General features: G+C 45.0%; 1 protein-coding gene across 6 annotated transcripts in view; it reads right to left on the reverse strand.

Moving 5' to 3' along the window:
• Nucleotides 1-386: 386 nt before the first annotated feature.
• NFRKB (nuclear factor related to kappaB binding protein) overlaps nucleotides 387-14,151 on the reverse strand; it is a 32,559-nt gene continuing 18,794 nt past the window's right edge. For all 6 annotated transcript variants that reach the window (XM_036930116.2, XM_036930113.2, XM_036930114.2 and 3 more), the window contains 14 exons: nucleotides 13,806-13,885; nucleotides 13,651-13,697; nucleotides 12,721-12,781; nucleotides 12,151-12,325; nucleotides 11,179-11,285; nucleotides 10,637-10,760; nucleotides 10,345-10,424; nucleotides 9,967-10,187; nucleotides 9,592-9,862; nucleotides 8,783-8,995; nucleotides 5,423-6,190; nucleotides 2,369-2,475; nucleotides 1,480-1,615; nucleotides 387-1,366 (listed from right to left, as the gene is read on the reverse strand). In XM_036930116.2, coding sequence (XP_036786011.2) covers nucleotides 1,241-1,366; nucleotides 1,480-1,615; nucleotides 2,369-2,475; nucleotides 5,423-6,190; nucleotides 8,783-8,995; nucleotides 9,592-9,862; nucleotides 9,967-10,187; nucleotides 10,345-10,424; nucleotides 10,637-10,760; nucleotides 11,179-11,285; nucleotides 12,151-12,325; nucleotides 12,721-12,781; nucleotides 13,651-13,697; nucleotides 13,806-13,885 — 2,516 coding nt within the window. In that variant the 3' untranslated portion in view covers nucleotides 387-1,240. The remainder of the gene's footprint in view (nucleotides 1,367-1,479; nucleotides 1,616-2,368; nucleotides 2,476-5,422; nucleotides 6,191-8,782; nucleotides 8,996-9,591; nucleotides 9,863-9,966; nucleotides 10,188-10,344; nucleotides 10,425-10,636; nucleotides 10,761-11,178; nucleotides 11,286-12,150; nucleotides 12,326-12,720; nucleotides 12,782-13,650; nucleotides 13,698-13,805; nucleotides 13,886-14,151) is intronic.

The following is a 14,151-nucleotide window of genomic DNA, read 5'->3' on the forward strand; positions in this document are numbered from 1 at the left end:
AAAGCTTTGCCACCTGACCCCTGGTCCAATACAAGAGAAGCACATACTGTCAACACCAGTGCTTTCATCTCTTAGTACATTTTAAAATAGCGTTCTGAGCTCTGCCTGTAGCTTGATGGAGGCTAAGAAGAATGAAAGAGCTGTACAGCTCATTAAATGACCTGTAAATCCAGACTGACCTCTTCTGTGGGTGGTGCTGCCTCACAGGCACCCCCATCTCTCCCTGCTCTCTCTACTCGGGAGCAGAAGTGAGCAAAGTTTTACTTAAAGGGCCACATAAGGAACAGTGTAGGCTTGAGAGCCACATGGTCTCTATGGCAACTCCTCAGTTCTGCCTTCTAACTGAAAGCAGCCACAGGTAAAGTATCAACGAATGAGTGTGGGCCGTGTTCCAATAAAATTTTATTTACAAAATCGGGTACCCAGCCCAAGGGCTGTGGTTTGCGGAATATACAATCTGAACCGCAATACAGTGTGTGCCGCAAAAGCAGCGCCTGCTGGCATCCACCTCCTCCACCCACTGGCTTAATAAGGAGAACACAGCTGGCAAGTGAAGATACGGACCATAAGTAAGATCCTGACACCCATCTTTAAGAGGTAGAGCCAAACTAATCCCATCTCAGGGAACCTACACTATCTCACTTCCTATGTCCCTGTCCCACTCAGCTGCTCCATTACTATGTAGATCTCAAGTCAGTCACCAACTTACTAAGAATCTCACTATTTTCTTGCTCTGGTCAAAGAATAAGTAATCCGTTTAGAGGGGCTAAAGCCCAGGTACTCATTTGATGAGGATGTACAATAGATTCTTTAAAAAAATAAGTCACATAAAAATTTCTGGACACAAAATTCCTATCCAGACCACTACTCACAGAAAAGACCTAAAAAATACAATTCACTTATAGAACAAGGCTCATTCACTGTCTGCTCATTCATGTACCCCAACTGTAAGCCCTTCCTTGATGTCATGCTCTCAGGAAAGAACCTTGGTTTGTGTGATGCAACTCTTAATACAGAAACTTCTGGATCCATGAGGAACAGACCCGGAGCCATGGACGCTCCTTGGTGAGCTCCACTGTGCAGTGTGGTGGCAGAATCCAAGCCACTGTTGCCATCATCCCACTACTGGCCTTCCTTAGACAGGCTTAGAGTAATGATGCCCCTGCCCCCATTCCCTTCCTTTCAGCCAGAAGGGCAGACAGGCACGAGCTTTGATGGAAGCCATCTTTCCCACTCGGAATCACTGTTGTTCAGGTGCCTGTTTAGGAGATGGAGCTGTGGTCACGACAACAGTGGACACTGCTTTGGAGGAACCAGAAGCTGTTCCCTGTTGAAGGTGGGAAGCAGGAACAGTCTGAATGCGCACCTGTTTGCAAACAGAGAATGCTGGTCAGCAGATTGCATATGGGCTCATCAGTTGAGAACTAACAGCAAAGACAGAGAAGCCTGGTATGGCCAGTGGTTTGCCTTGGACCTTACCTGCGTGGCCTGACCTTGTTGCTGAAGCTGCTGCAACTGCTGGGCAGTAAGGAAACTAACAGGCTTATTGCCAGCAATGAGCTTAGTACCCGCTGGCATGGTGGTGAGGATGATATTGCGGCCCAACCCACTGAGGCTGTGGAGGGAAAGCAGGAGTGAGGCATAATGGTAGGATGGCATGCTATCAGGCCATGTGTTCAAAGAAAACAGGGAGACCTGGTGCCCAGTGAAAATGCCAGCATTTGGCCTGAAACAGAAACCAGCTGAGACCACCTTTCTTTCAGCCTCTATGCTTCCCATGATGTGAGAAAGAACAAACCCAAAGGTACCCAGGGCTTTGACAGAATGGCTCTGACACCCATTATCTTGATCAGCAAGATTAATGGACAATGTTCCAGGGAGGGGTGTGCTGACAAGAAACCGTCCCCCAAAGCAGCTACCCAGCGACCCTCAGACAGATCTCTTCAGATTTCTTTCTTATCCCTGTTTCAGTCAGAGCCTCAAGAAGCCCAGGCTCCCAAGTAAGCCCTTATTCTCTGAACTGTCACCCTACAGGGTTCAAATGTTGACATGAGGCCTTCCCTAACACCCCCACTGGAATGGCACCTGAGCTGAGTCCCCTTACTTGCTTTTGCTCCAGAGTACATATCATCACCCCACAGAATACTTTATTACGTCTCTGCCCACTCCACAATATAAGCTGGAAGACAGGATGGATTGGTCTGTTTTAATCATTGCTGTATCCCAGCACCTAGAACAATCCTAGGCACTCAATATTGTTGCACTAAAAAGAAGCTACCAGAGGAGAGCCCCAAAAAGACGAGCTGCCTTTCCTCTGTGTGGCAAGGCACCACCCAGAAGCCCTGCCCACCCTCACCACAGCACTTACTTAGCTCCAAGGTTGCCTTTAATGATGGGGGCTGTGACCACACTTTTGCCCTTCATAGGCTGGCTAATCACAGATAGTGGAACTGTGATCCGCGTAGGCAGCTTCCCCTAAAGAGAAAAAGCAGTGAGGCTTATGGGACAGAAGGAGATAAAACCATCAAGCATCACCCACAGGGCTCCCAGAGCTGAGCAGCAGGCACTGATGTTTTCATTCCCTGTGCTCTGCAGGGCCCCCATGTCCCTGAGCTGTGGGCCAGGCAACCCTCATGAAACTGCTAATATGCCGTAGTTAAGTGCTCATAGTCTGTATTTAGGCATCGTCTCATCTGTTATCCTCTTTCATGTTATCTAAAGCAGCAGCAAGCACATAGAACTGCCATCATCAGGATCAAACTGTGTACCTACATCATGAAGGGAAGTGTATGTTCCCTAAAGCACAGCAACAGTCTGAGTCTCATTCTGGCCAAAAGAATAAGTTATCAGGAATAAACTCTACCCTTGGAGGGTGGGGTCTTACTCATCTGTGTACCCCCAGTAACTGGCACATATTAACTGTTTGAAGTAAACGAGAGGAGGGATAGAGGCTCTTAAGAGTTAATACAGTAAGCTCGTAACTACTGCTTCATTGGAATGCAGGCTCACTGGTGGGAAGTGCACAGCAGGGCACACTCGATTAGGAACAGGTCACATTCTCTGGGTACTTTCCGTTTCTCCCAGAGATAAGAGAGGTTATTTAAGGAATGCTAATGATAAACTCAACCAGGTGAAAAGTCCAACCCCAAAGCTAGTTAAGGCCTGAAAGGAACAGAAAAGCTGAAAAGGCCTGGGCCCCTGGGATTTCAGGATGGCTGAGATTAGGTCCCTGCATCACCTGTTTTCAGGTCGCTTGGTTTGTAGCCCTTGGCTGACAACATTTATATACAGTAAAATCTTGTGTTTTAAATCTTAATTTTAAAAATTATTCAGGAAGGATGGTTGATAAGATGCCAAGAAAGGACTGACGTTTCCTGTGGGCAAGCTAGTCCTAAAGAAGCCAGGTGCCCACAAGTAGCAGTACATCACCGGTGCCCACACCAGACTCCATGGTTCACTCCCAAAATGTAGCCCATCAGAAAGCCCTGGAAGTGCCAACAGGCAACACAAGACTTCAACATGGGGTCAGCAGGTGAACTTACATATGGCTTTATTTTCTTCTTAAGATTGCCTGAGCTGCTTAAAACATTTCAGATTACCAGTATACCAACTGGAAGTGTCCCTTCACGAGCAGCCTAGCTAGCCTAACTAGCCGACTAGGGAGGGAAAAAGCACCCTTCAGTATGTCCTGACCCACTGGATGCTCTCTGGTTGTATTTATCCAGACTGATTACTAACAAGAGAGATGCGTTTGGATGCTACCGTTCTGCATTAGGAGGAGGATTCAAGAGCAACAGCGATGAGTCAAGTAAGCGCTGTTTCCCTGCCTCCTTATTTTAACTTCTATGATAGAAGAACCTAAATAAATACTTCCTTTTAAGCCACACTATATTGAAGGGTTTGCTGGCTGGTTGATTATACTATGTCCTCCCTCATCCATCACTCTGGCTTTTATCTGAATGATGACTACGTAGCGTGCTTAGAAAACTAAATTATGCTTTATACTGTCTATATGTATCCCACTATACAGAAAACAGTGCTCCTTATCTGGAGACTGGAGAACAAACACACATGTCCCCAGAAATGCACCTAAGGTGACATGGGCAATTTGGTTTGTAATAAATGTAGTATTTCTAGTTAGTAGGGAAAGAATACACTAGTCAGTGATGTTGGAATAATGTGAAAAATGTAAAATGGTATCTCTGCCACATGACAGTGACAAAACTGTATTTCAAATAGATAATCAATTATACTTTTAAAACTCTGAAAATATTAATGAAAATGAAGGCTATTATCTTTAAAATGTCAGGGTTAAGAAAAGCCTAAGACGCAAAAGCTAGGAACCATAAAATAAAATGTTGGTAGATCTAATAAGATAAAATACCTTTAGAGCAAAAGGCTCCATATGCCAAGGTTAAAAAATGACAGACTGGAAGAAAGTTTTCTACACATACAAAAAGCTAATATCCAGAAGATATAAAGGGCCACCTCAAATAACATGAAGAAGCCAAATACCCTAGAAGAAAACCGGCAAAAAAGATTTATTTACCACTGGAGAGCACATACAAATCTCCATATGAATGGATGCTAAGATTACTGAAGCCAGAGAAATGAAACAGGGAAAGTACTGTAACACAGGGACACTGGTAAGACCCACACAAAGTTAAAGGCATACTGTGCTATCCAGCACTGGCTCGGTGTGGGGGAAACGGGACTTGCTGGGGGGAGTGTAAGCTGGCATGGCCTTTTTGGCAGCACAACTGGAGTATCAAAACTTTCAGTATACCTGCCTGACCCAGGCCAGGAACGTCCACCAGGAACACACACGTGTGCATACACACATTAACACTCACTGGGCACTGGCTTTCAACAGCGCGTATGTGTGCCTGAACAGAGAAGCACAGTGCCCTTTGGATGACGATGGTATCGGTAAAAAAGTCACTATCTGGAGGACGTAGAAAGATCCTCAAGACATATTTTAAATAAATAAACCAAATCACAGAACAATGTATATAGATTAAGGTCCTCTCTCATAAGGATTCTTTTTTTTTTTTTTTTTTAACTGTGTGTATATAGATGAAAATGCTCAGGAAAAGGACTGGAAGGATAAATGCCAAAATACCAACAGTAATTAGCCCTCATGAAGAGAGAATTACAGGGTGGTGAAAGAAATTGTCTATTTTACTCTAGGTACTTCTATGCAGTTTTAACATTTCATAAGAATGTATGCATGTACTGCACTTTCAAAAATTCATTTCAAAATTAAAGAACTCTTTGGCAAATAAGTATGTTTGGGTTACACGAAGTGATACAGACAGGGCTTCTAATTTGTTCCTAAAGAAAGAGAAGTTTCCTGGCTCTTAGGGAGCTTTACAAAGTTCCCTAAAGCAGAAAGGCCTTTCTTCAGCACTCAAGTACTCACAGCCTGAGAGGTGGAAACAACTGTTGTGCTCACAGGGACCTGCCGCACAGTCGGGGCCCCGGTCCCAAGGCTGATGGGGGTGCTTGCAGTCCCAGAAGCCACGGCCACAGTCTTGGACACAGCAGCATTCATACTGGGCAGAGACACTGCTGAAGAATGGACAGTCCCAGACCCACTGGCCACAGAGGACACTTGCTTGGCATGGGCTGCAACGGTAATAGTCTGGCCTGCTTTGGGAGGCATCACACCCAGGCCCTGCACAATGCGGATCGTGGCAGCAGGTTTCGCTTCTGAGGAGGCCACCGTGTTTTTCCCCTTTTGGTCGGCCACACTCACACCAAGTGCTGGCATTAAGCGAAAAGCTGAACTTGAGGCTTCGGTTGTTTTGAGGTCAGGAGCCACTTTGACCACGGTGGTGCCTGCAGGAGTGGGTGCAGGGGTGCCGGCTGAGCTGGCCGCAGTGGGGCCATCGGCCGCATGGGCCGCAGCCGAGGTGACATGGAAGGTAGCGGAGATGCCTTTGCCCCCAGGGCCGCTCCCTGGCCCAAAGAGGTCCTGCGTCAGTTTGACCGTGGTGACTTGGGACTTGGCCAATGTGGCCATCATGTCCGGAGTGATTCGCAGAACTGTCTGGCCTTTGGCATCTGTGGTGATGGAAGAGGGTGGCAGACGCAAAACATCCTTACCCTGGATACGGAAGTTAGCAGCTGTGAGTGGCATGCTGTTGCCCGTCTGGGGCTTCACCCCCAGCTGCCCTGTGATTGCCACCTGCATGAGGAAGAAACAGCACTGACAACGGGATTCACAGACTGGGTATGCAGTGTAATGAGGTAAACCTCCATTTCTTGGGTATGCGTATTTCACATATTTTCCTAACTTATTATTTTGAAAAATAGTAAATGTTCACAAAAGTAGAGAATAGTATAATAAATCCATGTACCTGTCATTGAGCTTCAAAAATCATCACTTTGCCAATCTTTTTTTCTCTCTCTTTCACCATTTTTTTGTGGAAGGTGGTGAGAGGGGAGTTGGAATATTTTAAAGAAAACCAATACACAGTTGACCCTTCCACAAAACAGGTTTGAACAGCATTGGGTCCCCCTGTATGAGGATTTTTTTTTCAGCAAATATATTGGAAAACTTTTTGGATTTACAATAATTTGAAAAAAGTTTCTTTTCTCTAGCTTATGGTAAGAACATAAAACAGAATACACAGTAACACAGCAAATGTGTTAATCAACTGTTTGTGTTATCAACAAGGCTTCAGTCAGCAGTAGACTGTTAGTAGTTTAGTTTTGGAGGAGTGAGAAGTTACACGTGGATTTTTCACCTCATGGAGTTTGGTGCCTGCAACCCAAGTTGTTTAAGGGTCAACTATACATCATTTTGGCGATCAATACTTCCATACACATCTTTAACCTAGAAAAGGACTTCTTAAATTAAAAAAAAAAACTACCTATAATATTACCTGAGAGCATATTAATCACATTTCCTCAACTGTCTCAGAAAGGTCTGTTAATAGTTACATCAACCTTCACTTTGAGAGCAGTACAATGTCACGGAGCTTAAAAGCCTGGGCCTAGAGCCAGACTCCCTGGGTTCACACACCAACTCCTCTAAAGCCAATCTTTCCCACGTAGTAGACACAGCCCTTCTAGCCTCAGGAGGCTATTCTCCTCCCCTCTTTACTGGACCACTGCCATCAGAATGCAAACATGCTGTAACACTTCCCACCCTAAAAAGCAGCAAACCCTTGTTCTCCTCCACAGCTCCCTCTCCTGCTCCAGCCCAGTCCTCTGCTCTCATCAAAAGCAAAACTGCTCTAAAAATTACTTATATTCACTGTTTCCACTTCCTCACCTTACATTCTCTTTTGAACTCAACCAATCCCAAATAGCCACCAAACTGGCAGGCCACCAGGCACCCACATTATTTCTGTCTGTTGAGTGATCAATTCCAAGGCCCATGCACACACACACTCTCACCCCAATGTAGGTGCTGACTTCGTGAGCACACTTTTCTCTGTTATAGAATCTCCACACCTCAGTGTTTCCTTCTGTCAGTAAATGACATCACGCTGCACTCAGTAAAATGCCGTGGCGTCATTCTCCACTCCCTTCTCTCAGACCCTACAATTAAACCACAGGAAAACCACACCAGCTCCACTTCAACCCTGTATTCAGAATCCCAGCACTTCCCACGGACACAGCACCACCTCACAAGGAGTCAGCATCATCTCTCACCTGACTGCAGTCAACTGCCTCTGAACAGGTTTACTCTCCCCATCATGTCCATTCAATGAGGCAGCCAGCAGTTTCTTTAAATGTCAACTCGATCAAGTCATTCTGCCTCACTATTTTTCAATGGCTCCCACTTCATTTAAGTTATTAAATCAGAGTCCCACAAGATTTAACCATTGGCAACCTTACCTCCTAACACTTTCACATTCGTTCACAAGGCTTCAGCCACAATGGCTTTCCTGTTATTTCTCACTCAGGCATTTCCACTGCCTATCCCTATGCCTGGAAGGCTCTATCTCCAGATAATCTTAACATGGCACTCTTCCCTCACTCATCTCTAATGCCATCTCCTCAGACCAGCCCTCCCTGATCACCCTGGTTTACAGGCACACTGCCACCATACCCCCTCCTGATTACTGATGCTCACAGCTCTTATTGTACTTGACCTCAAAGGGTGTGTCTGTCCCCTAGCTCTATGAAAACATGAACTCCACAAAGGCAAGGACTTGGTCTGTGTAATATACCAGGAAGCCCTCAATACTTTGGAAAGTGCCTGGCACACAAAAAGCACTCAATAATTATTTGTTTAATGAAAAAAATGTTACTTTATCATTTGGCTTCCATGTCTTCATCTGTGAAATGGGGATAACACAAGTATCTACCCTGTGGTGTTAGGATTATTTAATATCTATAAAATGTTCTGCACAGTGCAGACACATGGTAAGCACCCATCAGTATTCATTGCTATTTTGCCTAAGAATTCCTTGAAGTTCAATGATTATCAATGCATATTCACAACTAAGAAAGTAAAAATGTCTTCTACCTTTACTAGCGCTAAACTGAAACACCAATAATAAGTTATACCATAGGATTTTAACTAAATAAGTTCATGGAGAATCTACTCCAAATCCAGAACCTCAGCTACTAAATGCTGAATAATTATATGGAAAGAAAAACAAAAGAAATCTCTTTAGCACCTGTAAAGCTTGAGCTGCCCTTGCTAGGAACTCATACTTGAAATATGTATGAACTAAAGACCAAAGATCACAAATCACTCAGACTCCGCTGTCCTTTGCTTTTGGACAAAGGCGTCAGATCCACTGAAAACATTTCCGCCTACCTGCTTGATAATATTCTGTCCTGTGACATTCTGAATGACGGCAGCTGTGGAGGCACTTGGGGCAGAGCCGCCGGGAGAACTCGTGGCTGGCTTGCTCACAGGGCTGGCTGTGGCAGGGAGGCTTGTCACCGTGAGCCCCGCCTGCCCAGGTCCAGGTCGCTGCACAGTGGCTGCCGCGGTCTGAGCTTTGACTGGAACCGTGGCCACTGCTGTCTGGTTCAGAGTGTGAAGCCAAGAGTTTAGTTAGGCACTGACCCTGCAGACCAGCTCACCACCACCTGGGAAGCACTCTGCTATGAGCACCACTGACCCAACATGCTTAAGCTCCCTGCTCCCGGAATGGACACTGTAAAGTTCTTCCATTTGTGCAGAACATCTAAATTTCAGAATGCTTTCACATTTAACATCACACTTTATTCCTACACACTGGGGACAAGTACTGTACCCCTTTCACAGTAAGGGAAACTGAGGGAGAAGATAAAACTCTTCTCTAAAATTACATAACCAGTTAGTGGCACAGTCAAATTAAAGGCACAATGGAAGGAGCCTGAAATTTAACATCAAAGGTCTGGATTTATGTCCCACCTCTACGAGACTCCCGATGTTACAATCCTGGGTAAACACTGAACTTCTCAGAAGTTCTGATTCTCAGCATGTAAAATACAACTTATAAAAATGCTTATCCAACTTTGCACATTAAATGAGCTGCTGTGATAATCATCATCAGTAGCAATACTCTAGACTCCTTAGTCCTAACCCAGAATGCCCACTGGACTCACTGGGCCATGTTGGGTCTGCTCCCCACTTACCTGGGGCATGACTTTGGTCTGTGTAACAGTAGCCGGAACACGAATCTGTGGTCCTGCTGGCATCTGTGGCAGTGTCTGTGTTGGCCCTGCTGACTGCTGAGTAACAGCAGGAAGGGAAGGCTGGGCCACCACCCGCACCTGGGGTAGTCCAGTTGAGCCAGAGTGGCTCACAACACGGGCAGCAGCCTGAGAACTTGGAGGAGCCTGGCTGGAAGCTGGGGAAAGCATTGTTCCCAACTGTGGTATTGTGGGTGAAGACACCAGAAGAACACTAGAGGGAAAACCATTGGGGCAGACAAAAAAAACAAAAACTTAGAACACGCGTACAAAAGGAACTTGGAGGGAGAAAGCTGGAGCAGGAATAGAAGAACTTACCCTGAGCTAGACTTAGCTGGTTCTGAGGCAGTAGTGGGGCCACTTTTGTTCACTGATGATATAGGTGGAGGGGAGATTGGTGTGGCAGGCAGCGCTGGAGTGGTGGGGGTCACAGGTGTGACAGGGGTGGGTGGCATGCTGGAGTCACTGAGGCTCATCTGGCTCTGCTCAGAAGGGCCGCTGCTGAGAACCTTCACTGAGCTCTCCTTGCTGCCGGACTTCTGCGGGCCGAAGATAGAGAAATTCATGTGCAGACATAACAAAGGCCCACTAAGGGCAGGCACGGCCCCCACGGTCCCTGATGCACTGCTCAGGGAAGGCCTGGCTATCGCCATCCCCAAAAACCTTTAAGGCAGGTGCTCTCAGGAAGTCACTTACCACCTTGGACGGGGGCTTGGGTTTTTGCTGAAGGGCTTTCCTGGCTTTTGCTGCAGCTGCTTGTGCTTGGTGAATCCGCTCTACAAAAAAGAGTTGTAAGCTTCAGCACAAGTTTAACCTCAGCACGGTAAGGCAGGTGCTTTCATTAAGAGTCAAGGCCTTGCTAGAGGGCCAAGTCCTGCCTCTAAAATCCTGTTGGGTCTGACTGCCAAGGAAAAGAACAATGGAATTGGAGTTCAAAGGCAGAAGCATCCCTGGTCTAGCTGGACACATGCCCAGAGGTCTCACATACCAAACTCTTCCTCGCTTCGGTCACGATGCAGGTAGATCCACAGTTTGCATCCAATGTCATACTTCACACATGGGTCCTTCTCATAATGCAGCCGATCCAGGGCGCCACTCACCACTGTATTCACCTAAGACACAGAAAAAAGGGGTAAAGGACGAGTCAGACTCAAACACCAGGAAGACCCCTGGATGCAGGTCACAGCTGATGGATACATCACAGCACAGCCTGGAGGTTGCACTAAAAATAACTCAGTCTAACACCTGGCAAAACAAGAAGGCCTGTCAGATTCCAGAGGAAGTGAGTTGCCCTCACCTGAAGGAGACAGTGAACTAAGAAGCTTTTGGAGGAACTAAAAAGAAAGTCTGGAGTCAAATTCATGCCTCACTAACAGCAAGGGTCTCAGATCAGTGTTTGCATTTCGGGATATACTTCATTGCTCTCTAATTTCGTTTTTTTTAAATGTATGCTATAATATTTTATATTTCCTTCTAAGTTTCTGAAACCCATTCTGGAACAACACAGAAATAACCTCCTCTCCATCCTACCTGAGTGCTGGTGACGTCTGGTGCAAGAAACTGGGAGTCCTTTAGCAATTCACAGATCTCTGCCCGAGTGCCTTCTCCATTTGGTAGCCGAGCTGCAGCATCCCGAACTGGTGACATCAGAAAATGCAAAGTCCAGGAGTCATGCAGGGCTCTGCTGAGGAACATTGTCCCACTACCTGCTTAGGCTTGTCTACCTTTCTCAGGCTCGGCGTCAGGTAGACACTGTCCTCTGGGGCAGTTTCCTACACACTCTTCACACTTTTGGCCAAGACTGAAGGTCTATGACACCTTATAATTCAGTGGGTCCATGAACTTCAGTGGGAAAAAAATTGTATCTTTAACTGAAATTTAGCATTTCCTTCAATTATGAACAGGTAACAAACCATATACTGGCAGTGCAGTGACACTGGAACAAAAATCAGATTATTTTCATTATTATCACTGCTGCAGACAGTTCATCACTATTTGGAAATTACAGGGGCTCTAAGACTTGCTGCTATCTTGTCATTTAATGTCACAGACACATATCTCTGCATCATAAATTTGTTTTAATATTTTGATAACTATTTCAAGTAACTATTTTAATGGTTTCTTTTTAACTCTATTCATTTTTTTTAATGCATTTAAAGACATAATTCTGAGAAGGGCTTCACAGATTTCACCAGCCTGCTGAAGACATTCACGGCACAAAAAAAAGCTTAAAAACCTCATGTTCATAGTCTGGAGAAGGCAAATTCCCTATTTTTAAGCTATTTCACTGGTCTGTGAACAATTCCTGAATGAAAATAATGTGAGCCCAGATGTGAAGGAAGAAATGGATTCCTGGCATTAATCTCTGGGGCTAGAACTCCCCTTCATGTCCCAAATCCAAAGCTTCCTAAAGCTACACCTGACTGTCAAAACAGGGGGCAGGGTGGGGAACTTTAATTAGAGAAAAAAAGGGACCCCTGACAGTAGAGAGATGGCACATACCAAGAGACAGGATGGTGACATAGGCAGGCCGGTCCGAGCGCAGCAGGGAGTGCTCCCGAGCCTTGTTGAGTGAGGTCTCCTTGTCAAACACACCCTTGACAGGTCCCACTACAGACTCAAAGCCATGCATGCGAAAGGTGAACGCCTTATGGGGTTGGCTGTATCTGTAACGCTCCTACCGAGACAAAAGGGATGTGCTCCTAAGTCAGAATTAGAGGGATTCTCTCTAGAGCTCCCACACAAAGAGGGATCAACCTGGAGATATTAAAACAAGAAGGAAGCAGTGATTCCACTAGGAATACTGGCCAATCATAGTAGGAAAAGGATGGTCTCTGAAACCCTAGTCACTAACAAGGTAAATATAAATATATTTTGCTATCTGGAAGGTCATCAAAACTTTTCTCAGTCCCTTTCCTCACACCATTTCCACCCCCAACAAACAATCCCAACCAACAGAATATCTAAGGTTAAGGGTGTGAGTGTCCTCCACAAATGTGGACTCGGGATTGTGCCTGGAGCATCTCTCTGCATAGCCGCATCAATGCAGAGCTTGCTCTAGCTCTTTCTTACCTGCTCCTGAAAAGCCCGCTTCTCCTCCCCTGTGCTAGGCCGTACCACATAGTCAGTTCTTCTGGAACATAAAGAAGTTTGTGTTCATCACCCCTTCTCCAGCACACAGAACCATTCCCTTTGTAAAGTGAACCCTTTATTGGTGCTCTATTCTTGCCAAGGCCAAAAGTCCACTTTCTAGCTCCTACCAAGTAACTTCTGTTGGTATTTCCAAAATTACTTGATTTTTAAGAATCAAGAAAAGTACTGAATAAGTGGGAAAGAGACTGGTGTTTTTACATACTGATTTCAGTCTCACTGCTAAGCCCAATCTGATGGCAACAAAAAATTCAGCCTTAGAGGAACAAAGAAATTCAAATCTGTAAGATGACAAGGGTGGTTTTTCTGCTTCCTAGGAAAAGTACCAAGAAATTGAGTTCAACACCCCATTACATAAGGTAAAATGTTTCTGTCACATTCCACATGGCCCTCTATGCCGCTGTTCATGAATCTAACTAAAGAAACATACCGTAGCTTCAAATCAGTAAAATCTTAGGAATATATTTAACCAAGGAGGTAAAAGATCTGTACACTAAAAAGTAGTACAAGCCTTTGATTAAAGAAACTGAAGAAGAAACAAATAAATGGAAAGATATCCTCTGTTCGTGGATTGGAAGAATACTGTGAAGATGTTCATATTAGCCAAAGTCATATAAAGAGTCAGCGCAATACCTATTAAAATCCCAGTGGCATTTTCAGACACAAAAATGCTAGAAATGCTACTTTATAATCAATGATTTCCCTACAACCTAATCCTATGGCATGGTACCTAGATCAGTGGACTTCTGGGATCTCTAAAGACCATCACAGCTCTAACATAGTCAGAATTATCAGCAAAACCTTATACTACGGTTTCAAAGGACACAACCCACCATCAGGCATTATACTCACACCCGAGGAACAGGTATTGTGGCATCTGAACTGTCTTCATTTTCTTGCTGGAGAAAAGGAAAACATTAACAGGTAAATGGACTAAAGAATTTTGGTTAATTTAAGAGCTCTGAAAATCCAGTACCAAAAGATCTGGCATTCCTTAAAAAACATACCTTACAAAAGGCCTGGTCTTTAGTTTCTAGCCAAAGTTGGAAGAGTACAGCTAATTCCTTCTCATTATCTTGGGAATGGCCTAGAAAAAGAACAAAGTAGCAAAAAAATACCAATAATAAAATGACCTAAGGTGTTCCTCAGACCACTTCTGCTCATCTGCTGTATGTACTCCAGGCAGAGAACCTATCAGGACTTACAGCAATGGTTCTTCACACCTACCATCCCCTCAGCCTGTATAATGGCCTTCCATTCACCGTCTGCCTGGACCACCACTCTTGGGTGTACCCTAATTAAATCAACCATTTGACAGATATTTTCTGAGTAGCCACTGTGTGTCAGGCACTG

Source organism: Manis pentadactyla, chromosome 13, assembly GCF_030020395.1.
Source record: "Manis pentadactyla isolate mManPen7 chromosome 13, mManPen7.hap1, whole genome shotgun sequence".
Lineage (NCBI taxonomy): Eukaryota > Metazoa > Chordata > Mammalia > Pholidota > Manidae > Manis > Manis pentadactyla.